The sequence below is a fragment of the Cetorhinus maximus genome, chromosome 6 (genome assembly GCF_964194155.1).
Source record: "Cetorhinus maximus chromosome 6, sCetMax3.hap1.1, whole genome shotgun sequence".
Lineage (NCBI taxonomy): Eukaryota > Metazoa > Chordata > Chondrichthyes > Lamniformes > Cetorhinidae > Cetorhinus > Cetorhinus maximus.
Genome location: NC_135884.1, coordinates 19,285,172 through 19,312,978, shown reverse-complemented (window position 1 = coordinate 19,312,978; position 27,807 = coordinate 19,285,172). Strand labels below are relative to the sequence as shown.

The 27,807-nt window shown below is 42.3% G+C and overlaps 1 protein-coding gene across 1 annotated transcript in view; it reads right to left on the bottom strand.

The window, feature by feature from the left end:
- Positions 1 to 27,807, bottom strand: part of pbrm1 (polybromo 1) — an 82,317-nt gene extending 54,510 nt beyond the window's left edge. Inside the window, exons 1-7 of the mRNA XM_078543331.1 lie at positions 27,670 to 27,807; positions 24,767 to 24,873; positions 22,240 to 22,400; positions 17,159 to 17,256; positions 13,429 to 13,576; positions 4,413 to 4,565; positions 753 to 875 (exon numbers count right to left, since the gene is read on the bottom strand). Of these exons, the coding sequence (XP_078399457.1) occupies positions 753 to 875; positions 4,413 to 4,565; positions 13,429 to 13,576; positions 17,159 to 17,256; positions 22,240 to 22,400; positions 24,767 to 24,806 (723 nt within the window). The 5' untranslated portion in view covers positions 24,807 to 24,873; positions 27,670 to 27,807. The remainder of the gene's footprint in view (positions 1 to 752; positions 876 to 4,412; positions 4,566 to 13,428; positions 13,577 to 17,158; positions 17,257 to 22,239; positions 22,401 to 24,766; positions 24,874 to 27,669) is intronic.

Below are 27,807 nucleotides of genomic sequence, written 5' to 3'. Positions count from 1 at the left end.
GAACTTTTTTGTATTGTAGACCTGAAAGCTCTACATTCAATATCTGTTTATCTAAAATCATTGTCTGCTTAAATAGTAATATTTAATACTACTAATACAGTGGTTTGGTTAAACACATCAACAAAGCATAATCTTAAATTCAATGAAAAGATACAAAAAAGATTATAAAAATGTTAATGGCTATCAAATTCTATTAATCCAATTAATTTACTTTTTCTATCAAAATGCAAACAAAGCCAATGATCATCAATTTTTAATATCTTCTTAATAAGCTACTGGAATCATTACAAAATAATACAATTTAACAGTAACAGACTGGGCACATAATGGGAACATGCAGAAAGATAAATAGAGATATCAAAAGATAAATTTTACAACTGACTATATTGTATACTAAAAACCTTACACCTGCATGGACTGTCAACATTTCCATTATAATTCCATTTATAATGGAAGCTGCCAATGTAAACTTGCTACACTAAAAACAGATCCTCCTGCCAGTGGTGGTGCTACAATGTTTCCCCAGAAGACTACTTTCGATCTTGACTCCCTATAAGCATTTCCACAGTAGATTGACTAGTTTTACATTAATTTTACCAGAGAGAAAGTGGCCTTTAGCTGCAAAAAAGAAATGCTTCATAAAAGTATCTGCCAACACTGGTTCTTTGGTGCTTAAATATATAATAATACATGATCAAAACTTTTATCACAACAAAATTACTACAATTTATCAGTTTATTGATTTTACTCACCACTCTAGAAGGTAACTTTTGAAAAAGCTCACTGGTGAGATGACCTGTTGGGTCAACATAAGTGGCGACAGCTTCAAACAGGTGCTCTAACTGTTCCTTCAGATTATTATAATGTGCTGTACTCTACAAAGCAATAAAAATAAAAATCAATACAGAAAAGTTTTATGTCCCATCAATACCACACATTAGCCTAATTTTGTAATATACGGATTCTAGTCATCAACCAAATAGCAAAATTAACATTTCAATTCTGATTTGACATTTTAATCAAAAACAATTTTGAAAATCTCAACACCCAAAAAGATATAGATAGGGCTGAATTTTCCCCCCGTTGGTGGGGGGGGGGGGGGGGGGGGAGTTGATGAGCAGGCGCTATGTGCTCCCTGTGCGGGCGGGGGGAATGCGTAAAATTGAGAGTGCGCTCTTTCGCGCATGTGCACGAAAGAACGCACTCATCTCCCTGAGATTAAGTGCTGCCTTAGGGAGATCGCTACTACTTTCAAAAATATTAAAAATAGAGAAAAAAAAAATCCCTTACATGTTCCCTCATGTCACGAGTTGGGACATGTTCATAATTTCCAAAAAAACTTTATTAAAATTTTTAAAACCCTACATGAAACCTCATCCTGCCTGTGGATGAGGTTTTGTGTTTGTTCTACTTCCTGCCGGGGCTCCTGGCCTGCTCACCAACCTTAAGATTGGACGGGCAGGTCCATTAATTACTTTAATTGATCTGTCAATGGCCTCAATTGGCCAGTGACAGGTCAGCGGGCAGCTGATTTTGCTGTGCCCCTGCCTTCCTGAAAATTTAAATGGGGCGCGGTGACGCCGGGAGTTCCGCCCGACGTCACCATGCGTCATTTTACGCGTTGGCGAGCAGGCCCCGCCCCCACTCGCCGACGGTAAAATCCAGCCCACATAATCTATAAAAATATATACATTTTTTATTCAGTCATGGGATGTGAGTGCCACTGGCATGGTCAACATTTGTTGCCCATCCTGAATTAGCCTTGAGAAGCTGGTTGGGGGTGATGTTCTTGAACCATTGCAGTCCAATGTGTGTAGGTACCGTTAGGAAGAGAGTTCTAGCTTTTTAATCCAGCGACAGTGAAGAAGTGGCAAGAGTTTCAAGTCAGGATCTTGTGCGGCTTGGAGGGGAACTTGCAGGTGGTGGTGTTCCCATGCGTCTGTTGCCCTTGTCCTTTTAGGTAATGGAGATCGTGGGTTTGCAAGGTGCTTTTGCTGGAGGCTTAGTGATTTACCACGGTCTGCTATATGAATTATTCCCACAATACCTCAATGGACACCAGTCGAGAGGAGGCTACCCTAAGGGCAAAGACTTTGCTACCAGGTAACTGTTTAGTTGGATAGATCACAAATTTGAACAATCACCAAATTCCCTGCCTAAAATTATAAAGTAGAGAAATTAGAAAATGTCAAATACTAGGCAAACAATGTTAAATGAAATGAAAAAAAAAGACTTTCATTTATTTAGCACCTTTCAGGACCACCGGGTGTCCCAAAGTACTTTACAGCCAATGAAGTACTTTTGAAGAGCAGTCAATATTGTAATGTTGGAAACCTTGCAGTCAATTTGTGCACAGCAAACTCCTACAAACGGCAGTGTGCTAATGACCAGATAATCTATTTTGCAATAATTGAGGGATAAATATTGGCTTGGACATCAGGGATAACTTCCCTGCTCTTCTTTGAAAGAGTGCCATGGGATATTTAATGTTTACCTGAGAGGACAAGACATCTCATGGTTTAACATCTCACCTGAAAGACGACACCTTTGACAGTGCAGCACTCTCTCACTACTGGTGGTTGTGCTTAAGTCCTGGAGTGGGCTTCAACCCACAACCTTCTGACTCAGAGATAAGTTTTTGTTATTCATTCACGGGCTGTGGGTTTCGCTGGCTGGGCCAGCATTTATTGCCCATCCCTAGTTGCTCTTGAGAAGGTGGGGGTGAGCTGCCTCCTTGAACTGCTGCTGTCCATGTGATGCAGGTACACCCACAGTGCTGTTCGGAAGGAGTTCCAGGATTTTGACCCAGCGACAGTGGAGGATTGGCAATATATTTCAAAGTCAGGATGGTGAGTGACTTAGATGGGAACACCACCACCTAGAAGTTCCCCTCCATCTGTTGCCCTTTTCCTTCTAGATGGTAGTGGTCATGGGTTTGGAAGGTGCTGCCAAAGGAGACTTGGTGAATTCCTGCAGTGCATCATATAAGTGGTACACACTGCTGCTACTGTGTGTCAGTGGTGGAGGTAATGGATGTTTGTGGATATGGTGGCAATCAAGCGGGCTGCTTTTTCCTGGGCAGTGTCAAGCTTCTTGATTGTTGTGGGAGCCGCACTCATCCAGGCAAGTGGGGAGTATTCCAGCACACTCCTGATTTGTGCCTTGTAGATGGTGGACAGGCTTTGGGGAATCAGGAGGTGAGTTACTTGTCGCACGATTCCTAGCCTATGACCTGCTCTTGTAGCCACAGTATTTATATGTCTAGTCCAGTTCAGTTTCTGGTCAATGGTAACCCCGAGGATGTTGATAGTGGGGGATTCAGTGATGGTAATGCCATTGAACATGAAGAGGCGATGGTTGGATTCTCTCTTGTTGGAGATGGTCATTGCCCAGCACTTGTGTGGCGTGAATGTTACTTGCCACTTGTCAGCCCAAGCCTGGATATTGTCCAGGTCTTGCTGTATTTGGACATGGACTGCTTCAGTATCTGAGGAGTCACAAATGGTGCTGAAAATTATGCAATCATCAGCGAGCATCCCCACTTCTGACCTTAAGATGGAAGGAAGGTCATTGATGAAGCAGCCAAAGATGGTTGGGCACTGATGTGCCGGGCTCCTCCATCGTTGAGGATGGGGATGTTTGTGGAACCTCCTCCTCCTCCAGTCGGTTGTTTAATTGTCTACCACCTTTCACGACTGGATGTGGCAGAATTCAGATCTGATCCATTGATTGTGGCATCACTTAGCTCTGTCTATCACTTGTTGCTAATGCTGTTTGGCATACAAGTAGTCCTGTGTTGTAGCTTCACCAGGTTGACACCTCGTTTTCAGGTATGCCTGGTGCTGCTCCTGGCATGCCCTCCTGCGCTCTTCATTGAACCAGGGTTGATTCCCTGGCTTGATGGTAATGGTAGAATGGGGAATATGCTGGGCCATGAGGCTGCAGATTGTGTTCGAGTACAATTCTGCTGCTGCTGAAGGCCCACAGCGCCTCATGGATTCCCAGTCTTGAGTTGCTATATATGTTTGAAATCTATCCCATTTAGCATGGTGGTAATGCCACACAACATGATTGAGGGTATCCTCAATGTGAAGCGGGACTTCATTTCCACAACAACTGTGCGGTGGTCACTCTTACCTATACTTCATGGACAGATGCATCTGCAGCAAACAGGTTGGTGAGGATGAGGTCAAGTATGTTTTTCCCTCTTGTTGGTTCCCTCACCACCTGCTGCAGACCCCGTCTAGCAGCTATGCCATCTAGGACTTGGCCAGCTCGGTCAGCAGTGGTGCTACCGAGCCATTCTTGGTGACAGACATTGAGGTCCCCCCTTCAGAGTAGAGTGCTACAACTGAGTAAAGCGTGATATATATTGTTCCCAACTTTCCCTGGAGAATTAAAACTGTACATACTTCCTCTTCACCAGTTGTTCCAGGATTATCTTGACCATCATAGTCATCTTCTTCCTCATCATCTTCATAATCTCCCCTCTGGACAAACTCATTTCTTGTTCTTGTATACAAATCCCACAATTTACCTGCAGCTTTGCACTCAACAGAATCTTCCTGTAAGTGATCAAAGAATCATTTGCTTCAAACATACAAACACTCTAAGTTATATATTTTCTATTCATAACTTGCATGAACACGTGTGCTGTAATTGGTGTGTGCAGTCAAATGGACAAACATTGATACATATGAGTTAAACCATCTCAACCAAAGTTAGTTCTGTATTACAACATAGATATTAAGCTGGTATCTTAACCATGAAAATACAGTAAGCTGGCACCTTAATCATGAAAATATGTGCCACTTTGCAAAGGAATTGTAGTAACTAGAAATATAAAGAACTCAAGATTCTGATAACCTATTGAGCAATGTTCCTTCTAAGGTGCATGTGCATGGATGTGCAGCAACCTAGAAGGTAATGCACAGGCTGCTCACAAGTTGCCCTGTTTAAGAAAATATGCGTGGCTGTGCAAAAATTTTAAAGGTACTACACACTGAAATAAACTGGTTGCACACAACAACAAAAAAAAAGAGGAAACACTGTTAGTCAGATGGCATAAAATTGTGAAAATCAGTACACTAAACATGTTTACAGAAACTTCATATCCCTGAAAAAATATTAAAAATATATTTTTAAGCTTTGTACTTAACATTCTGCCTGAGATCACTTTGAAATTCAATCGCCATTTGTTAAATTATCATACGACCATAAGACGTAGGAGCAGAAATAGGCCATTTGGACCATCGATCCGCTCCGCCATTCAATGAGATCATGGCTGATCTGATAACCCTCAACTTCACTTTCCTGCCTTTTCCCCATAACCCTTGATTCCCTTACTGATTAAAAATATGTCTATCTCAGCCTTGAATATACTTAACCACCCAGCCTCTACAGCCCTCTGTGGTAAAGCATTCTACAGATTCACTACCCTCTGAGAGAAGAAATTCCTCCTCATTTTGTTTTAAGTGGGCACCTTCTTACTCTGAGAATATGCCCTCTGGTCCTAGACTTTCCCACAAGGGGAAACAACCTCTCAGCATCTATCCTGTCAAGCCCCCAAAAAATTTTATATGCTTCAATAAAGTCGCCTCTCATTCTTCTAAACTCCAATGAGTACAAGCCCAACCGACTCAACCTCTCATAAGAAAATCCCTCCATACCTGGGATCAACCTAGTGAACCTTCTCTGGACTGCCTCCAATGTCAGTATATCTTTCCTTAGATAAGGGAACCAAAAATGTTCACAGTATTCTAGGTGTGGTCTAACTAGCGTCTTGTATAGTTTTAGCAAGACTTACCTATTTTTATACTCCATTTCCTTTGAAATAAAGGCCAACATTCCACATGCCTTACCTATTACCTGAACTTGTATGCTAGTTTTTTGGGATTCATGCACGAGGACCCCCAAATCCCTTGTGCTTTTGTTTTTAAAATTCATTCATGGGATGTGGGCATTGCTGGCTATGTCAGCATTTATTGCCCATCCCTAATTGCCCTTGTCCCGAGAGCATTTTTTTTAAGAGTCAACCACATTGCTGTGGGTCTGGAGTCACATGTAGGCCAGACCAGGTGAGGACAGTAGATATCCTTCCCTAAAGGGCATTAGTGAACCAGATGGGTTTTTATGGCAATTGACAATGGTTTCATGGTCATCATTAGACTTTTAATTCCAGATATTTATTGAATTCAAATTCAAATGGTGACATTTGAACCCAGGTCCTCAGAGCCTTACCCTGGGTCTCTGGGTTACCAGTCCAGTGCAAATACCACTTCGCTACCGCCTCCCCCTGGAGTGCTGCATCTAATATTCCTGCCAAAGTGCATAACCTCACACTTTCCAACATTATACCCATCTGCCATGTTTTTACCCACTCACTTAACCTGTCTATATCCCTCTGTAGCCTCTTAGTGTCATCCTTACCACTTGCCTTCCCACCTATTTTTGTGTCATCCGCAAATTTGCCGATAGTACATTCATTTCCCTCATCCAAGTCATTAATATATATTGTAAATAATTGTGGCCCTAGTACTGATCCCTGTGGCACTCCACTAGTTACAGGCTGCCATCTTGAAAATGCTCCCTGTATCCCAACTCTCTGTCTTCTATTAGTTAGCCAGTCCTCTATCCATGTTAATATACTATCCCCAACACCATGGGCTCTTATCTTATTAAGAAGCCTTATGTGCGGTACCTTATTGAACGCCTTTTGGAAATCCAATTATATTACATCTACTGGTTCCCCTTTATCTATTCTGCTTGTTACCTCCTCAAAGAATTCTACTAAATTTGTCAGGCATGATTTCCCCTTAATGAAGCCATGCTGACTCTGCTTGATTAGATCATGCATTTCTAAATGCTTTTCTATTACATCCTTTGCAATATACTTCAACATTTTCCCGATGATGTTAGGCTAACTGGTTTACAGTTACCTGTTTTTTTGTCTCCCTCTTTTTGAATAAAGCTGTTACATTGGCAGTTTTCCAATCCTCTGGGACTTTTCCAGAACCTATGGACTCTTGGAAGATGCATCCACTATCTCTGCAGCTATTTCCTTTAATATCCTAGGATGCAACCCATCAGATCCAGGTGACTTATTGGCCTTTAGCCCATTAGTTTCCCTAGTACTTTTTCTCTAGTGATAGTTATTGCATTTAGTTCCTCCCCACCTTTTGCCCCATGATTACTTAGTATTTTTGGTACGCTATTAGTGTCTTCTACCGTGAAGACTGGTGTAAAGTATTTATTCAACTCCTCTGCTATTTCCTGGTTCCCCATTATTATTTCCCCAGCCTTATTCTCTAAGGGGCCTATATTTTGCTTCTCTCTTCCTTTTTATATATTTAAAGAAGTTCTTACTGTCCATTTTATATTACTTGCTAGTTTACCCTCAGTTTATTTTCTCCCTCTTATTTTTTCGGTCATTTTCTGTTGGTTTTTAAAAGTTTCCCAATCTTCTGGCTCACCACTGATCTTTGCCACCTTGTATGTTTTTTCTTTCACTTTGACACTATCCTTAACTTCTTGGTCAACCATGGTTGGTTTATCCCCTTCCTACAATCCTTCTTCCTCACTGGGATATATCTTTGTTGTGAGTCGTGAATTATTTTCTTAAATGTCTGCCATTGTTCATCAACTGTCCTTTCTGCTAAACTCCTTTCCCAGTCCACTCCAGCCAATTCTGCCCTCATTCCTTTGTAATTAACCTTATTTAAGTTTAGCACAGATGTTTCCGAACTAAGTTTCTCATTCTCAAACTGAATGCTAAATTCCACCATGTTATGGTCAGTGTTTCCTAGGGGACCTTTTACTCTGAGATCATTTATTGAACCTGCCTCATTATATATTACCAGATCCAAAACAGCCTGATCGCTGGTTGAATCCACAACATATAGTTCTAGGAAACTGTCCCGAATACACTCTGGGGAGAATTTTTCCTTCACCATAAAATGACGCACGGTGATGTCGGACGCATATCCCGACGTTGCCACCGCTATCGCGATATTTCGGTGGGCGGGTGTGCGATGATGTCCGTTGCGCAACCACCATTAATTAATGGGCCACTTAAGACCCTTGAGGCTCCAATCGCCTCCACAAGGGCTATGGTGGAGTGAGCCATAGTCTTCTCAAAATGCGCTTCAGATGCTGGGACCGTTCTGGGGGCACACTGCAGTACCCCCAGATCGAGTATTGCTGATAGTGGTTGCATGTTGCAAAGGGGGACGCTGTGGACGAAGAAGATGTAGACGGTGTGGCTGTGGCTGAACACGATGAGTCCAGCAGTGAGTCCGAGGATGAGAATGCACAGGGAAATGATGAGGGGGCACACGCTGACCCGGGCATGCTCCAGGTAGGCAGGGACACCCAGGACGCTCTAATCCAAGGAACCCTTAGTTAGCACAGCACATATGGATCTCCAACATAAGCCTGGCCTGTAGCCTCCTTCCTGGAGAACTTAGTGCAAAATCTGTCTGGATAGGAGCACTGATGATGGGCCCAGTCAATAAATGTAAATGACATACAAATCACTCATCAAATCTCAGGAATCCATGCACCTGCCCAAGAAAAAAGAGGCACCCCCAGCCATTTTAGACGACATAAATTTAATGCTGTAACAAAAGTCTCTTGACATAACAGAAATAAAATGGTGTAGCACTTCACATACAATCAGAAGGAACTCATAGTGGGGTCAACAAAAAAACCACCAGTGATGAACGCGGGGTGTGCCTAAGGTGCTTTCATTTTACATTTGTGGGTGCCACGTCTTTGTGGTGCCTCCTCGCTGGCACTGGCATCTGAGAAAGCCTGCTCTCTTTGATGTCCTGTTGGCCTGGAGGACCTTGGCGGACGTCTTCTGGCCCGTCGAGCCTGTGCTGGCCCCGCCTGGGAGGGAGCTGCCAGCTCCGCAGCTGGCATGTCCCCAGTCATCACAGCCTCATTGGGTGCTGCGGTCACTGGCAGAGGGGTGGAGGAATTGCCGCCCTCATCTGGAGCGCCCTGAGAGGCGCCAGCAGAAATGACAGGCAGCTGCTCCGCTGACGTGAGGTCCATTCAGCTCTCCCTGCTCACCGTAGACGGATGGGCACCGAGGTGAGATACCTGGTGCCCAAACCACCGCCCACATGGGCACTGACCACATGAGGTCAATGCCCCTGTGAGGGATTGCAGGTCTGAGCGCAACCCAGGAACCCCTGATCCTGTCCCTGGGGCTGCCTCTCCATGAGAGTCGCCAATCTCTCCATGGAGGAAGCATGGTGCTCAGCCATGAGGCTCAATGCATCGACTACGGTCCACGCAGACTCCTCCACTACTGATACCAAGCCAAGCACAGCCTCATGTACCTCCACCAGATGGTCCCACACACCTGGCCGCATCTCATCAGTTGGCTGCATCACCGATGACTCCAGAGGCTCATCATCAGCAACGGACTGAGCATGTGCTTGGGCCCCTGCAGTCCTCAGATTGCTGGCGCCATCGGCACTCTGTCTCCGTCAGCTCCTCCAGCGACTGTGAAGTGCCCTCACCGCTGTGACCCGGGATACTAGCCGAAAATATGATGCCCACCGAGGTGCCAGTATCTGCGCCGGTTGCCTGCCTGGAAGAGATGGTGTGACGCTTCTGATGGTGCAACTTCATGCCCCTCAGATGTCAGAGGGGACTGCTGCTGCTCCGGGTCCCGGCCCTGCGCTGCTGATGCTGAAAGGAAGAGTAAGGATATTCGATCAGTTAGCCTGCAGGCAATGTCAATGTACATGCCTGTCCCCCAGATCATCATGCGCTCATCATTCCACATGCAATGGGCAAGCCATGTTGGTTACGTTACTCACTCAACAATCAGCATTGCCATGGATGTTGGGAGACTACTGGTGACGTGAGTGCTGGCCATATATACCTGCCCGTGGAACCTCATCCTCTCCGGCTCCAGTGGACATGGGCGCGTGGCGCCTCTCCAGGTCAAGGGCCTCCTACTCAAAACGGGTAAGCAGCAAAAGCTGGCCTGGCCCACCACCAGTCCTCAGCCGCTCGGCGTTGTTATGAGAATTCTTCTTCTGGAAATGAAAAAATAGCATTGCTAAGTGATACCATCAATCTCCTGGCGGCTGGCCCACCCCAAGCACAGTTGCCCATTGCAGGGGTGCAGTACATCCTTCCCCTGCTGCTGGCCAGCACTCACACTAACATGCCACTTATGTCCTGCACGCCCCCTCACCTGGCCACATGCTGCCTTCATCACAGTTGGGAGCACACAGTTGTACCTGCCGTTGCAAGGAGGCACAATGACGTGGAGCGCAGAGGGCAGCAGATCCATCTGTGCTATGCCACCTTGAACATCCCCTCCCATCATATCATCACCCTGACTTTGACATGTCCTGGAGTTCGAGCACTGCGCCTGGGTGCAGATCCTCCAAGTTGCCCCCACCACAGTCATGTGGGTGTCAGTCCATCACATGCCGCGAGTGCAGAACCCATCTTATCACAACCCTCTCAGGCTGACCAACGCATAGGGAACATCTGCTGGGTCGCCCAGCAAAGGACATATGCCGTCAATGACTCATTGCACTCAGGCCACTCAGACATGGGTGGGGTGCCTGGGGGGGGAGAAGCTTACATAATGGGTGAAGTGAACGATGCCAACATGCTACTCACCCTTCCCGTGCGCAGCAGGTCATTGAAGTGCTTGCGGCGCTGGGTCCATGAGCGCCGCACCATGTCGTGGGAGCTCACGACTTCCGCTACCTCCTGCCGTACTGCCACCTCCTCAAGGAGGGCAGCAAAACACTCGTCTGAAAACCTGGGTGCACAGTGACCACCCACCCTACCCTCCTGCATGGCTGGCCTCTATGTGCCTTGGCCCCGACCTCTGGCCATGTACAACAGCCTTGGAGCGGCTGCAGCTTGGCCTTTAAACAGGGCGCCAGGTCGCCATTCGACCCGGTGGCGATTGCCAATCTGCCTCCGCCCACCCACTCCCACCCACCCAAGGAGTTGCCAAACACGCTGGGCGGGCCTTAATTGGCCTGCCTGCGTAAAATGGCGGAGTGGTCCCGATCGGCGGTGGGGCTCCCACAGGGGGAAAATTATCCCCTCTATGAATTCTTGTTCGTGGCTACCTCTGCCAATTTGATTTTCCCAATCTACATGAATATTAAAAGTCAGCCATGGATTAACGTACTGCCTTTTTTTATATGCCTTCATTATCTCCTGATTTATTCTCTGTCCTACAGTATAGCTACTGTTAGGGGGCCTATAGACTACTCCCACCTTTTGTTATTTCTTACCTCTATCCATATGGATTCTGCATCTTCCAATCCAAGATCATTTCTTGCTATCATACTTATTCCATCTCGTACTAACAAAGCTACCCTATCACCCTTTGCTGCCTGCCTGTCTTATCAAAAAGTCACATACCCCTGAATATTTAGTTCCCAGCTTTGAGCTCCTTGTAACCACGTCTCCGTAATGGCTGTAAGATCATACCCATTAATCTTTATTTGTGCCGTTAATTGATTTATTTTGTTCCGAATACTACGTGCATTTAAGTAAAGAGCCATTAATTGTACCTTTTTACAATTTTTCCCCGTTTGACCCTATTTGCTGCTGTTTTTTTTCTCTTTGTACACTCTGTCCCTTCTTGTTACACTCTGGGTATCGTTACCTAAGTAGCTGCCCAGCAATGCTGCCATATCCTTTTGCTTTGTAAGCCTACTTATCCCCTCTCCAGAACCCTCCCCAGCTCTATTCAGTTTAAAGCCCTCTCTACAGCCCTAATTATTTGATTCGCCAGGACACTGGTCCCAACATGGTTCAAGTGAAGCCCATCTCACCGGAACAGCGCCCTTCCAACCCAGTACTGATGCCAGTGCCCCATGAACTAAAACCCATTCCTCCCACACCAATCTTTGAGCCACGCATTTAACTCCCTGACTTTATTTGCTTTATGCCAATTTGCCCATGGAGGTTCTGCTTTTTAATTTAGCTCCTAACTGCTCAAATTCTTTCAGCATTACTTCCTTTCTAGTCCTATCAATGTTTTTGGTATCAACTTGGACGATGACAACTGGATCCCTCTTCTCCCACTCCAGGTTCCTCTCCAGCCCAGAGGAGATGTCCTTAACCCTGGCCCTGGGCTGACAACACAGCCTTCGGGATTCATGCTCACGGCTGCAGAGAACAGTATCTATCCCCCTAATTATACTGTCCCCTACTACTACTATGCTTCTGTTTCCTCCCCCCATTTGAATGGCTCCCTGTACCATGGTGCCGTGGTCAGTTCGTTCATCCTCCCTGCAGTCCCTGTTCTCATCCACACAACTTGCAAGAACCTCGTTTCACCTCAAAAGCTGAGGCTCCTCGAACGCTACCCCCTGGGTCCCCATATCTTTCTCACCTGCAGTCACATCCTCCTGTCCCTGATCACAGACCAAATTCGAATTATCCAACCTGTGGAATGTGACCGCCTCCTGGAGCAAAGTGTCCAGGTAACTTTCTCCCTCCCTGACGTGGTGCAATGTTTGCAGCTCAGACTCCAGCCCCTTAGCTCGGATCCGAAGTTTCTCGAGCTGCAAACACTTATTACAGATGTGTTTGCCCCCGATCACCTTGGTGTCCAGCAGCTCTCACGTGCTGCAGCAGCAACGCATAGCCCGTCCTGCCATCGCTATCGTATTTTAATTTATTAATTAATTACTCTAGTATCCCTGCTCTTTACACTTTATTGAAATTAATTACTTACACCAGTATCGATCTTATACTTAACAAGCTATTTTTGAGAAAATAAAGATTAGAGATCTAAACACTAACTATAGACCTTAATTTTAATCTAAAGACCAGAAATACTCACCAATCCAGATGCATCCTTTTTAAAAACAATAACATGCATGTAATCATTTGTGTTTTAACTGTATTTCATGTAACAAAAAAAGTAGAATACTCCCATATCACAAAATAGATTTTAAAAATTCTCTGGAGGAGGCATCCATTTTCTATGGAACAAACCAATATGAAAGATGGATTGCTGAATGTTAAAAATATAGATATAAACTTCAAATGCTGAAAATTTGAAATAAAACAGAACATTTGGGAGATTCCAACATCTGAAAAGAAATAAAACAGATCGAGATTTTGGCTGAAAAAAAGTCAAACATGAATCTATCCTCTTTTCACTTGCTGATAGATTTGCTGCACACCTTCAAACGTTTGCTTTTATTATAAATATGGTATAAAAATGGTATAATATACCACTTAATTTAAAACAGCTTTCATTTACAGATCAACTCTAACATAGAAACATGTCCAATGTCATTTCACAGAGGCGTGAACAAAACTAAATGGATACCAAGCCAATGAAGGACACATTAGGAGGGATTGCCCAAAGTTTGGTCAAAGGTAGATACAAACCAGTTTAGTTTCAAAGCTCATTACCTTATAATAGGCCTTTGCATTATTGACCATAAGCTGAAAATCAGAAGTCAACTGATCAACATCATCATATTCCTCCATCTTCAATTTCTGCTGGATCTTCAAAAGATCAATGGGATGGGAGACCACATCATAGTAATCTGGTTGGTTCCTATTTTGTAGCACATTGCAAGATATATATAAAAATACACACACTCTTAAATGTCCATAACTACCATGATCTTGTGTTCAAAGCTAGTTGTTACTAATGTAGCATATTCATTTTATATTTTCAATATTCAGCAATTTATTTCACAATGGCACAAACTCATGAAAATAATTTCATACTCCAAACCATGCACTTCAATGCTCAAGGCACAATGTAACTAAGTACTGCTCATGACAAATTCAATCCAGCAAATTACTGCCCCATCAGCCTACTCTCAATCATCAACAAAATGATAGTAGGCGTTGTCAACAGTGTTACCAAACAGCATTTACTCACCAATAACCAGCTAGCCAACACTCAATCAGCCTTGTCAGTGATGCCCATATCCCACAATAAATAAAAATCAACCCACAAACCCAAATACATAGATCCTGACTCATCATCATTGGGATATTTTATACTACATACATGTAAAATCAATAAAAATGTATCTTTTTAGAATTTTAAAAAGGTTTCTGACCATCTTTTATACAAATTGTGGCCATGAGAAATTGAACAAAGAGATGCATTAAGGGGCCCTTTCATTCATTCATTCAAAAGATCTCATATCTCAAATCCCACTCCAAGCTTTGATATAACAAATGATCTTCACATATTTCCTAAATTCACTGAAGACAGAGTTGAGAGATATTTTAGATCATTTGAAAAGTCCTGACAGGCCTTGGGAATTTTGTGCATTCATGGGCTGGGAATGGGTGGCACACGTGCAATCCGACATTCTGTAGTCCTTCGGGCTGAGGACACAGGCCCAGTGTGCCTGCGCAAAAATGGGGTCATGTGGCAGGGAGTTGAGCGCCATAACTGAGAAGAGTGCTAGGCAGGGGATAGGAGGAGGTACCAAAGGGAGAGCAGACAGGGAGAGGCCCCAAAGTTAAGGACAAAAGTAGCAGAGAAAGAGGCTCTAAGCAGAAAAATGGCTGCAGTTGGCAGACTTTAAGTCATGTCGGCTTAGGAGAAGCTGTAGCGATCGAATAGGGCTCAGGAGAAGCACTGGCGAACAAAGAGGGCTCAGGAGAAGCACTGGCGAACAAAGAGGGCTCAGGAGAAGCCCTGGCGAACAAAGAGGGCTCAGGAGAAGCCCTGGCGAACAAAGAGGGCTCAGGAGAAGCCCTGGCGAACAAAGAGGGCTCAGGAGAAGCCCTGGCGAACAAAGAGGGCTCAGGAGAAGCCCTGGCGAACAAAGAGGGCTCAGGAGAAGCCCTGGTGATCAAAGAGGGCTCAGGAGAAGCCCTGGTGATCAAAGAGGGCTCAGAAAAAGCCCTGGTGATTGAAGGACGCAGAAGAAGGTTGGTGACTCTGTGTTGTGGACCATTGGGGTCAAGGTAACCCTTTGGAGCAGTACCATCCTGCTTGGCGTTGCCAAAGAGCTAAAGTTATGCTTGTGAGTTGGTGGTGGATTGCAGTCCTGGGAATCTGGGGAAACGGAGTCTGGGGAGACGAGACTGAATCCCTGCAGATGGGCTATTATCGAGGCTGTCCGATTCAGTGTGTACTGACGTCTGAGTGTGTTGCTGAGAATTCCATGGAATCTGGCTTGGTCGCACATGTCATTTATTGTGCAGTATGGTGTGTTCGAGCATAGTTTGCTTGTCAATTCACTTGTAACTCATAGGGCAGGATTTTGCCCTTGGTGCGGGTGCTCAGTGGGGGGCAGTCGGGAAGCCTACCGCCGCCTCCGATCGGCTCCCATGCCGCGATTTCATGCTGGCAGGCCAATTAAGGCCCGCCCAGCGTGGAACACGAGCAGCAGCACTCAGCGCTGCCTGTGCAGGCGGGAGGAGAAGGGCGAGCAGGCCTAGCGCGATCTTCGCGCATGTGCGCGAAGTACCAATTCAATCTCCTCAGGGAGGAAATAAAATTCTCATAAACATGTCCTCTCATGTAACTCTGTCACATGAGGCGGGACATGTTTTTAATTCAAAAATAAAACTTTTATTTGATGTTTATTTACTTTAGGAAACCTCATCACACCCGTGGATGAGGTTTCCTAAAAACTGTCAAGGCTGCTTGGTCTTTTTGCCTGCCCGCCAACCCTTAGGTTGGATGGGCAGCGTAAATTTTAATTTAATTTACTTCTTAATGGCCTTAATAGGCCTTTTAATTGTCAGTGGGCATGCAGCCAACTCTGGCACGCGCCCGCCGAACAAAATATTGCGAGACTGCACGATGACGTCGGGACGCTCGCCCGACATCATCACGTGTCATTTTACACTCAGGTGGGTGTTGGACACATGCCCGCACGCCCAGCGTAACATTCTGCCCATAATAACCCTAAATGTTATAAGGTAGATATTGTAAACTGTTTTCTCTTTTTAACCTTGTAAAGTTTATTTTTGTTTGTCCAAAGCCTGTGGAATCTTGTGTTTTTATTCTCTTAGCACATATCTTGAATCTAATCTTTGTCTACTTTAAATAAAAGTAGACGGAATCATACCAAACATTTGGGGCAGGTTTTTCCAGTCAGCGAGCGGGGGCGGGGCCCACTCGCTGATGTGTAAAATGATGCAGGGATACATCGGGCGTGCGTCCCGACGTCACCCTGCGTCGTTTAGATTTTCAGTTCAGTGGGCGCGTGGCCGATTCAGCTGCTCGCCTGCCAAACTGTCAACGGCCTAGTAAGGCCATTAAAAAACTAATTAACATGATTGATGGACCTGCCAGTCCAACCTTAAGGTTGGCAGGCAGGCTGGGAGCCCAGACGTGCTTCTGAGAAAATATGAAACCTCATCCACGGACGGGATGAGGTTTCATGAGGGTATTTAAATTTTTATTAAATGTTTAAATAAAAGCTATGGACATGTCCTAACTTATGTGACAGTGTCACATGAGGGGACATGCCAGGGAAATTTTTTAATCACCGTTATTGAAAGTTTTAAATCGGATCAGATCTCCCTGAGGGAGCACTTTGTGTGCTCTTTCACGTGCATGCGCAAAAGAGTGCTCTCCTGGCTGAGGGAATCCCCCCCCCGCCCACACAGGGAGCGCAGAGCACTTCCTGGTGGGCGTCACGCTGTGCGGGCCTTAACTGGCCTGCCCACATAAAATGACGGTGCACCGCCGAGTGGGGGAACCGATCGGAAGCCCACCCACCCACGTCCACTCCTGCACTTCCCCCCCCCCACCATTTTCAAGGGAAAATGTTGCCCTTGAGGGGGTCTGGTCCAGGTTCATAACAAACCATTGTCATCAGTAATGCTCTATTAAGAAGAAATACAGGAATTTATGTTTTTCCAAGTGCAAAGGGTATTCCTATTTCAATGTATTTTCCTTAATCAACAATATTTAACTGGCTGCTTAAACAGACCCAATTAATTATAACAAATTTATAAAAGCCAGTGTATTTATGTATCAATGAGATACAATTCTTGAATTAAGTCAATTTTAAGATTATACATATACAAGGAGTCAGCAAAGTTAGACTTCTAAACAGCTTTAGACCTAGACAAAAAAATGTTAGCTTGCTAAAAATCAAGAATATGTTTTTTTTAATGAATTCTGAAAAGACCAGGATTCCCAAAATGCTACCTTCTTTTTGGTGCTCTGATGAAGAGCTCACATAGAAGTCTGCCATGATCATCCTTGTAATCTCGAATGGTATTGTACAGCTCATGGCAAACTGCAATCTGTTGAAAGAAAATGTTTATATCACATAAATGTGCAAATGCTTTAGTTGTACAGAACCATGGCAGATCCTACATCGTATTCAATTTTGGGCATGGCACCTCAGGAATTATAAATTGGCTTTGGAGAGGCTACAGCACAGATTCACAAGTTAGTAAGGGTTTAAAGGGTTATATTATGAAAACAAGGGCATGATCTTTAGGTCGGCGAGTGGGGGCACACTGATACATAAAATGAACTCCCGACGTCACCCCGCATCATTTCAATTTTCAGGTTGGCGGGGGCACAGCCGAATCAGCTGTGTGCCCACCGACCTGTCAACGGCCTATTGAGGCCATTGACAAAGTCATTAACCTCATTAATGGACCTGCCCGTCCAACCTTAGTGACGGCGAGCAGGCCGGGAGCTCTGGCGGGCTTCAGAAAAGGCATGAAACCTTATCCACAGGCGGGATGAGGTTTCATGAGGGCTTTTAAAAGTTTAATAAATGTTTGATTTAAAGTGATGGACATGTCCCAACTCATGTGACAATGTCACATGAAGGGACATGTCAGGGAAATTTTGTTTTTGTACCTTTACCATTTTTAAATTTAACGCCGATCTCTTTGAGGCAGCACTTAGCCTCAGGGAGATCAGTGCACTCTTTCGTGCGCATGCATGAAAGAGCGTACTCTCGGCTGAGGGAATCCCCCCGCCAACAAAGGGAGCGCACAACATGACGCTGGGTGGGCCTTAAAATGGTCGCACACCCCCAATTGGGGGCGCTGATCGGAGGTGCACTTGCCTGCGCCCGCTCCTGCACTTCCCCCCCGACAGGGGGAAAATTCTTCCCATATTGTACCAACTTCGCATATTTCCTTGAGTTTAGAAGGATGGTCTAATTGAGGTGTTTAAAATTGATAGCGTAGGCAGAGGGAAACAATTTCCTCTGCCAGGGGTATCTAGACCAAGGAGGCACAACCTTAAAATTAGAGCTGAGCCATTTGGGGTTGAAATTAGAGTGGAGGTTTTCACACAAGGGACAGTGGAAATATTTAACTTTCTTCCCTAGAAGTCTGTGAACATTGGATAAATTGAAATTTTCAAGACTGAGATTGATAGATTTTTGTCGGTTAAGAGTATCAAGGGATATCAAAGCTTGATCAATTGAGCTGAGGGATAGATCAGCCCCTATCTGACTGCATGGTTGAACAGGTTGGGAGGGATGAATGGCCTACTCCAGTTTTTATGTCTTTTTCTATATTATGTATACATGTTGTCAAGAAAACAAGGAATTATAATATTTTCCACCTGCTAATACCACTGTTATTTTTCTTATGTACTGGAAGATAGGCGGTTGGGGTAATTGGAGTAAGAGCCAGAGTGACTGCATGAGTCTAAAACCAACAATAAGAAGTGGTTTTGATATGTTAATGAACCAAGAGGAACTTCAGTCAGAGTTTTAAATAAAGCAATAACAGGAGTGTCTTTGAATTGAGTTCTTTTAGTTCAAAGGGGGATAGATGCAGGTTGTAAAAGGTGTAAGTAAGGTGAAGATAAGGTAAGTTTGTTTTTACAAGTCTAAGAGCTAGGGTAACGAAACGAGTTTAATCAATTCTGGGAAGAGAGCATTTCTAAAGAGACTGGTTGAGACAATAGAAAGATCAAAGGGAAGGAATGCATTTAAGGAAATACTGATGCCTAGATGGGGGTAGCTGGTCAGATATCCCAGAAGACAGCAGGGTAGCTGGTCAGAATTCCAAGAAGAAAGTGTGAAGAAGGTCAGGCTTGAAGACCCAGTTGCTGTCAGACTCAGAGGACACCCCAAGGGAAAAAGGCACTGTATGGTAAAAATTACTGGAATTCTACAGATTTTAGAATCTATAAGGATAGTTACTGAAGAGAAAAGGGGAAGGTTAGCTCTGAGAGTAGTTAAATTAAGAGGAACTGTTTTAAAGTACTATTTACTATGTAAAGCCATTCTTGTGTTTAAAGGTAATTGTGTTTTATTTGTTTTCCTATATTCTTTTAATAAATGTTTACTTTACTATAAAACCATCACAAGTCGTCTGGGGCATCATTTCCTGATTTCAGATCCTCTCCTCATACTATACAAATTGCATAAACCATTTTTGGAGCTGTTTCAAGTTTCCCTCTGAGAATTGGGCAGCTCGGCATTTACCATCAGCCGTGCCATAACAACATTAACTAGAAGTAACCAAAGTTTACACTCTAAAAGATAAATTTAAGATTAAATGAGAAATGACACAATCTGTTAGTATTCTAAAATATTTATATTTTCTAACTGTCAAATATAGTTGGTAAGGTAGCTTGCCTCAAAGTTCAAATAATCTCTTTTGAAAAATGAACTTAAAAGCTGATCTCAGGTAAAGGTGGATCCCATGATTTTTGCCCTAATAAGCCATCATTTTTATATATCCCATGTAAAAGCCAGCCCTAGTTTTTTAGGGATCAAAGCCAAAATATTTTGCAGGATTTCAACATGAAGTGTTGTAGTTTATTCATTATACATTTATATTGCAGTGGATGAGATGTATATAGTTCATAATATTATAAAATGAATAAATGCCAGATAATTAATAAGGATGAAATGTATATAGTTTGTAATGTTCTAAAATAAATTAGATAATTAATATGAATTCTTTAGTGTTGTTGGTTTTTACTTTATTCCATTGCGACAGTCTTTTTTGGATTTCACTTGGGGTTCAAATCAAGCATGCCTGTCAACCCCTTGAAAACATCACCTGTGTAAAAGTTGACTTCGTGACTTTTGGCTTAAAAGACTAATCTCAAAAATTTGACATTTGCTTGAGCATATATGGTAATTACAGTGAGGATTCTAAATTCAGCTCAAAGCATTGACTTAAGATATCAAGCCAAAGCCCAGGCTTTTGGGAAAAATTGAGACCATCAAGTACAAACCTTAATGGACATCAAAAACAGAAAAGATAGTTTAGTGAAATAAGTAATTTTTATTTTGTTTAAATCCTTACTTTGTTCACTAGCCATTTCAGATACTGAAAAATAGACAGATGTAAAAAAAATCCAGAAAGCATTTTGGGCAATTTGTGGGAGCATGTTGGAGCATAGTGAAGTGACATACTCAGTAAAATATTAAAGATGCTGTGATGCTGCAATGGGGAAGTGCATCATCTTTAATAACACAATACATATTACAGCCACATGTAGTACTTAATGACCCAGAATTTGCTGGGTTTTGACAATGAAATGTCAGCTTTCATTGTCAATATCCCTCTGAAGTTGATCGCAACTTCAGGATTTAGCACATACATAGATTAACATGGAAATTCTGAAATAAATATTAGATAGTTCTGAAGAAGAGTCATCTGGACTCGAAACATTAACTCTGTCTTTCTCTCCACAGATGCTGTCAGACCTGCTGAGTTTTCCCAGCAATTTTTGTTTTTATTTCAGGTTTCCAGCATCCGCAGTATTTTGCTTTTATCTATGGGAATTCTGAAGTTGGGGTTGGTCATTCACTTCTCTGCCACAATCTGCACTGTGGACTCCTATTTTCAATACCCCTCCCATGCCCACATCTGGAACCCACAATCACTGAAGTCAATTGGTCTGATGAGAACTTCCCCCTTTTCACACTAATATCACTATAGAAATCCCATGAAAAGTTAAGTCTCATTCAATGAGGTATAACTAGTTGATGAATAGTAACTACTGCTGTACAACTGACCTGAACATGAAAAAATAGTTCTATATTCATGGAATGTTCTTAAATGTCACCATTACGATTAATTACTAGATTTAATATTTTATAAAAGTTTGTTCCTGAAATGTTAAGTTCTACATTAATCCAGTGTATGTGTGTCAATCTTTATTTTGCTCCCTGTAAAAAATTTTTTAAGTGATTAATTATAAAAGTGTTTTACATTTCCTGGTTTGCTGTCTGTGAAAATTCTTTAATTTACTAAATGCTTCGACAGTTTGATGACATCAGTGCAGCTCGGCGCTGAGAATCCCTATTAAAGAATCCTACAATCAATTGCAAGCTGAGAGAAGTAAAAGGTTCTCACCAAAGACATCGCAACAACTTGTAATACACCTTGTATCAAGGTCAGTGGTGATTTGGACCTTGGTGGAGAGGGGAGGGGGTTGAAACTCAGGAGAGGGCCGGGGAGGTGGTGGTGGTGTTGGGGGTGGGGGGGGGGGGGGGGGGGGGGGGGGGGGGGGCGGAATCGGACTTCTGTGGGTGTATGCAGGTTCGGCCTCAGGGGAAGGTGGGGGTCAGGTTGGGTCTGCAAGGCCGGGGGAGGGGGGTGTCATGGGGTTTTAAGGATTCCAGTTGGGTCGTATTGGGTGGCGGGGGTTCCAAGTCAAGTCATGGAGGTTGGATGGGGATCGGGCCTCGGGTGGGTGTGGGGGTGAGAGTCAGGGGCGGGCGGAGGAACCCCATGTGGGTTGGAGAATCTCTTGCGGCGGAAGGGTCCCGGATAGTGGGGGCCGGTGGTCAGTCTGGGTCTTTCCAATAGTTACCCAGAAGTTAGAAGAGGTTTTAATTCCTCTAACCTTTTCTGAGTAACTATTGGTGTAACCCTGTTGGAACCACCCGGAGTTTGCGATTTAAATCACATTTTTGGATGGTTCCCAGCGCAGGGCAATTGCCCAGAGGAAGTTTACGCTTCTGGGCAATTACTGTGCAAACCTCTACCTGTGAAGTTCCGGGAGGGGTTCCCCAACGCATCTTTGGGGTACTCCCCCAATCCAATGCTAAGGAGTTCGGACGTTACAGGCTATTATTCAACTAGCCTTTTTTTAAAAATTGACCAGTGAATGAAGTAAGGACCAGAAATAAACCATAGCATTTCTTTTATCATTGAAATGATGCCAACAGTCTTCTGTGACTAAAGGATATAAATTTCCAGTGAACTAAACCAGTCTGGATATTTACTTATAGAAACAAATAGGAATATAGAAACAAACCACAGTATAGTCCTTACAGTCATACTTACAGGATCTACAGTTGGAACATTGGAAAGTTTTCTTCTTTTTCTGCTTGATCCTGCATTGCTTCCTGAAACAGGGTGTCCATCATCACAGTCTCCACCACTAATACTGCTTGAAGGAGAAGTGGCCCTTTTCCTTTTTGAACCCATAGGAACTTTGGTAATATCTTTAAAAATAAGATGTTCAATGGTGAGCTCACTCAAAGAAAAACAAATGTGTTTATTCATAGTCTTCACATCACTACCAGAAGATATAATTTAAATTGTTTTATTAGATTTTGAATATCTACTTCTTGTCAATATCGTTCAGGGATTTAACGGTAAACTTTATTTAGAGGTTTACATTGTGCATCAAATTCGGTTTATGGATCCAACTCAAACTACTAAAGCTAAAGCCAGAACATTTCTAAACAAACCTTGAGCTGCAACAAATAACAGGGACTCTTGGCCTATCAAACAATTCAGATTTTCCACCCTGATATCCTCTTACCCTCCCCTTCTGATTTCACTTATAATAGAACCAGCACAAATGTCTACAAAGTAGCAAAGTGTTTTAGGTCCTTTTGCAGTTCATGTGTCCTTTCTGCATTTTTATTTACTTCAGAAAGATTGAAAAGAACCTGCTTTGACATGTTATTATGAACATGGAGCTCAGGGCTGTATCAGAATCATATATCTTGTACCAGAAATTGAGACTGTAGCTTGGCACTCATTAACAATTTGTAAGTTTCCTGATGAATCATAAAACAATTCTAGGAACATACGCACTGAAGTATATCAAATATTAAACAGTGTAGATAAGATAAACTCAGGTTATTACTACCAAGAAAGTGGAATCAAGTGGAAATGAGTGAAGAGTGAATTTAGAAGAGGTATTAAGAAGTCTCTTTGCTCAGAATGCTAAATGTTTAGAATAATCTGCCAAACAAGGTAATAGAGGCAAAAACATCAGACTTATTTTAGCTAACTTATACCAGTACGCAACAGGCAGACTAGTTATACCTTTCTCTTACAAAGTTTTTATGCTCAGAGTCATTGCTGACTCTCTGGATTTGTATATATTATTGATGTCGAGCTGATGCTACACCCAGGTATGAACTTTTATGCACAAAAAATGCAAACATCCTGATCATAAAAGCAAAATGTTTCACTAAACCACTCTACTCTATTTTGGAGCAGACAAACTCAAGTCTGTCTGTGAAAACAATTGCCACTTGCTGGGTACTGTTAGGGTTTAATTCTTCTGGCGGAGTACAGTCATTGGCCTGGAGCTGAACTCGGGGAGATGAAAATGTTATTGTGGCTAGAAGAAGTGTCAAAGCACCTAACAAATATGGCTTCATTTCTGCTATAATGCATCATGGAATGCAACAACCAGGAACAATGAAATCATGCAGGTGTTCATGTCAAAGTGGTATGTCATCGGATGCCTTTCCTGTCACTAAAGCAAGGCTGTGTATAAATAAAGTGTTTGTTTGTATTCCTCAAACAGTATACTGGAATCAAACATAAACACACACAGGTTTTCATTGAGTAATTCCATTATTTCTTTCTTTTATCCGATTTAATTATACCATTGTGGAAGTGCCATCATCAGAGGTTCAAAGGAGCATCTTGTAAATACGCAGCCATACTAATATTGCTAATATCCTGAGAAGAAGTAATGAAAAAAGTTTCATTTATGCAATACATAATGTAGCATTGTTAGAATTACATATTACATGATAATGAACATCAAGTTTAGCTTTGAGGTGAATAATTTTACATAAATGTAAAAGACACATATAAACATTAAGGAACAAGCTGTAAAATATAGCTTAGGTAAATATAGAGTAAAAGTCTTGTCTTCAGGAACAACGGGTTCCCATCAGCAATGGGACAGGCAAAGCAAACTAGCGTCTTTTTTACTTTAGACTATGCTTCTAGGGTAAGAAAAGGAAGAATTTTAGAGCATTAGATTTTTAGTGAGAAGATTTGGCAATTACAATAATAGGTTCCAAGCAACTGAGTATAGTTATAATTTTTGTCAGTTATTTATGAAGGGGACCAACCATTTCATAAATCTTTGGCCAGTCACTCACAGCAAACAGAATTTACTTCTTTCCTAAAGTGAAAAAACAGAAAATGTTGAAAATACTCAGTTGGTCAGGCAGCATCTGTGGAGAGAGAGAAACAGGTTCAATGTTTCAGGTCAATGAACTTTCGTTCCAAGGAAAGGTCACCAATCTGAAAATGTTAACTTTGTTTCTCTCTCCACAGATACTGCCAGAACTGCTGTGTATTTCCAGGATTTTCTGTTTCTATCTTAGATTTCCAGCAACTACAGTGTTTTGCTTTTTTTTTAGATTTTTGCTAATTTTTAACTGAGGAGAACCCTGAAACTGTTCATTAGATTTTCTCAATACACAAACAGCAACCAAGTTCAAGTTAACAAAACCAAATAGCAGTATTAAGCAATTTAAGATTATGTCATAGACAGACATATAATAGGGTACTTGTAAAAATAAAATCTAACAGAATGGAAAGTGCTCACTTGGAAACACCACATTAGGACAAAAGGTCATCCGATTCATATGCAAAGTCCGTCTAGTCCAACTTCAGTTTTGTAAAGTAACAGATCAAACTTCCAACCTCTGAGGCCTGGACCAAGTTGAAAGCATGTGGGGAAAATGGACACACAAAAATGATACCCAAATCTTGTGCACTTAAAAACAAAACTCACTCCTACAATTTCCAAGCAATTTTTTCTAAAAGTTGCACATTCACAATTTCCCCATTTTTGCTTTTCTTTTGATTTTCTTCAGTTAGTACTTATACAACAAATAGTGTAGTGGGGTGGGGAAGAGAAACAGTACATGGGAAAGCAATACAGCTATAATAGGGCAGGTATTTATCCCTCATTTGCTTATTCATGAAATTATTCCTTTTACTATCAAATTGATAAGTGAATACTGATGTCTGTTAAGTAGGAAATTGGGTAAAAGAATACTCTCCTTAACCATGGAACACTTTTTTCAGGAAGGATGGTAATGTCCTACCATCAAACATAATGATGGTTGACCACACACGAAGAAAGCTTTCATGCTATTTTTCAAAGGTTTTATCTGCTGAATTTCCTAGCCTCACCCAACAATTTCTTTCACTTGTCTTTCTAAGTCCAAGTGCAAAAATTAGAGTTTTGCAGTGGTAAGCAGAGAATATCTATTCACCCCGCTACCACTTCCCCCATCCGCCTGCAACCGCGATGCTTAAACTAAAGAGTAAAAAACAGACTGGCGGCACAGTCCTTTCCATTTGTGTATATGGTTTGCAAGAGTCAAGTTCCATGTCTGCTGACTTAACCGAGTAAGCAAAAAACCTTTCATGCAGGTGCTTTTCAGTACTGGCTGATTTTTGGCAGGAGTGACCAAGCCTTTTGATTTGTATCAAGAAGCTTCATATTTAAAGGTAACAAATGCTTTATGGATACATCGGAATCCTGTGTGCTGATTTGGAATTGGTCCATTAGTGAGGCAACAGGGTTAACAGCACTTTGCAAATTACCAGGCCCACAAAATTCAAACAGAAAAAACCGACAAGTATTAAAAACAAAGCAGAAATAGAAAATAATTGTCAGGGCTTCATTAACTGGACTTTGTCAGAATTTACAGAAAGTAATCAGCTCAAAACTTAGACAATTACACCAAGGAGAAAAACGTCTCTGAATTCAATTTAAGAAGAGAGCCAAATGTTTCATGGTGATTAAATGCAGACTGCTTCAGTATGTAACAATTTCTGCAGATTGTGAAGAAGTTTGTTAGAAATCAGAGATGGAAGCAGTATTATGTTGATAGCTTAAAGTCAAAAATAAATGTTAATAACTATTAAGCAAATAATACATTGCTGAGTAGTAAATAAATGTCAAATATCCAGGATCATTGGTGAAATTATTTCTGTACTGACAATTCCATTGCGATGAGTGTTAGCTGTCAATATTCTTTTCCTCAATGGTCACTCTTGTCTGTAAAATTTCAACAGGTTTAATACCATCTTTAACTGAATTTATTTTTGGCCTAGAATTTGCTGGCCCAAGGCAAAAGTGTCCCATCAGTTGAAATTTTTTCCTCATTGTTCAGCTAAAAAAAATTGCATCACAAATTACTGGAAGTGCAATTGATAAAACAGCACCATGAGGCCAGCAGGACATCTGGGTGAATGACAGGGTTAATATTCCATCCCCTTAATTAATGAAATTTAGGATAGAGAAAGAAACAGAAAAACATTGAAATAGGGTGAATTAGAACTAATTGAAAAAATTAGAGACAGAAATTAAGAGAAGGAAAGAAATATAGGTTTAGGAGGGAGAGTCAGAAAAGAAAAGTAAGAACAAAAGTAAAAACCTAAGAACAATTTACAACCTGAAGGAATGAGACACAGCTGTTTTCATTTTTCTTCTTTTTAGGATCATAAAGGTTGAGTGGCATGACAGGAATATAAATCTTGTCATTACATCATTCTTGCACCATTCAGTACCGGCCTTAATTTTCTGTGACAAGTCCAAATACATCCCAACACAGCAAATGCAGCAATTTCTTAAAATTCATAGAATTGTTGCCAGCCAGCTCCTGTTTTTGCAAGGCAAATTGTCCAATAATTTGTGGCAACTTGCAACTCACAACTCTGCTGCCACAAATCGTTGGGTCATTTACAAACAAATAATCGTGTGCACATTAAACTCACTATTAACTTTCTCAGCAAATCCTGACCCAACATTCTTGCTTTGTGGATCTTAGTAAACTGTGACTAAATTAAAAATAGAAGAACTCTTTACTAAACCTAAGTGAATTTTAAATAACATTTCCAAAAGTTTCCAGATCGTCAAAATCTCCAATGAAATTTTCTAAGTTTGGTTTCATTGGGCAGCTTTTTTCTTAGTGAAGTTACATTTTAGTATTTAAATATGACAGCAATCGGGAAGTGTTCTATTCCTAGCATTACCGGCAGATTTTATTTACTGATTGTACAGAGCTTTTTTAAAAATTTTTTAAAAATCCCTTGACAGCGATATCAACTAACTCACAAATTAACTGCCTTGTAAGAATAAACACTTTAAATCAATCGCTGGATATTCTGCAATGTTGTCTGGACGTTGGAGGTGGGATACATTTCATTCATAGCTTGGGGGGTGGCAAACAGGCTAAAAAGAAAAAGTAAAAACCCTTGCCCCCTTCCACATGTGTATAAACAAAAGCAAGCTATTTAAATGCTTAACGAAATGACTGGAGGACACAGTCCATCAGGCAGGTGAAGGCTCCGGAGACCTGACTGACACAACAAAAGAAGCAGGGGCCTGAGCCTTGGCAGCCGCGCAATAACCAACCGGAAAAACCCTGCATAAAATACAATCTCCGCACATCAATCATCTCAGTACAGCTCAACAACCAAGGACGTCCTTACCGCCTCTCGATTGATCCTGAAAGAACAAATAATAAAATAATAACGACAGCAATCCACACTCTTCCTCTTTTCTGCCCTTATTTCCAGCACACAGCCGTGAAGTGGATCCGATGGTGTATTGGCGACATTGACGTGCTC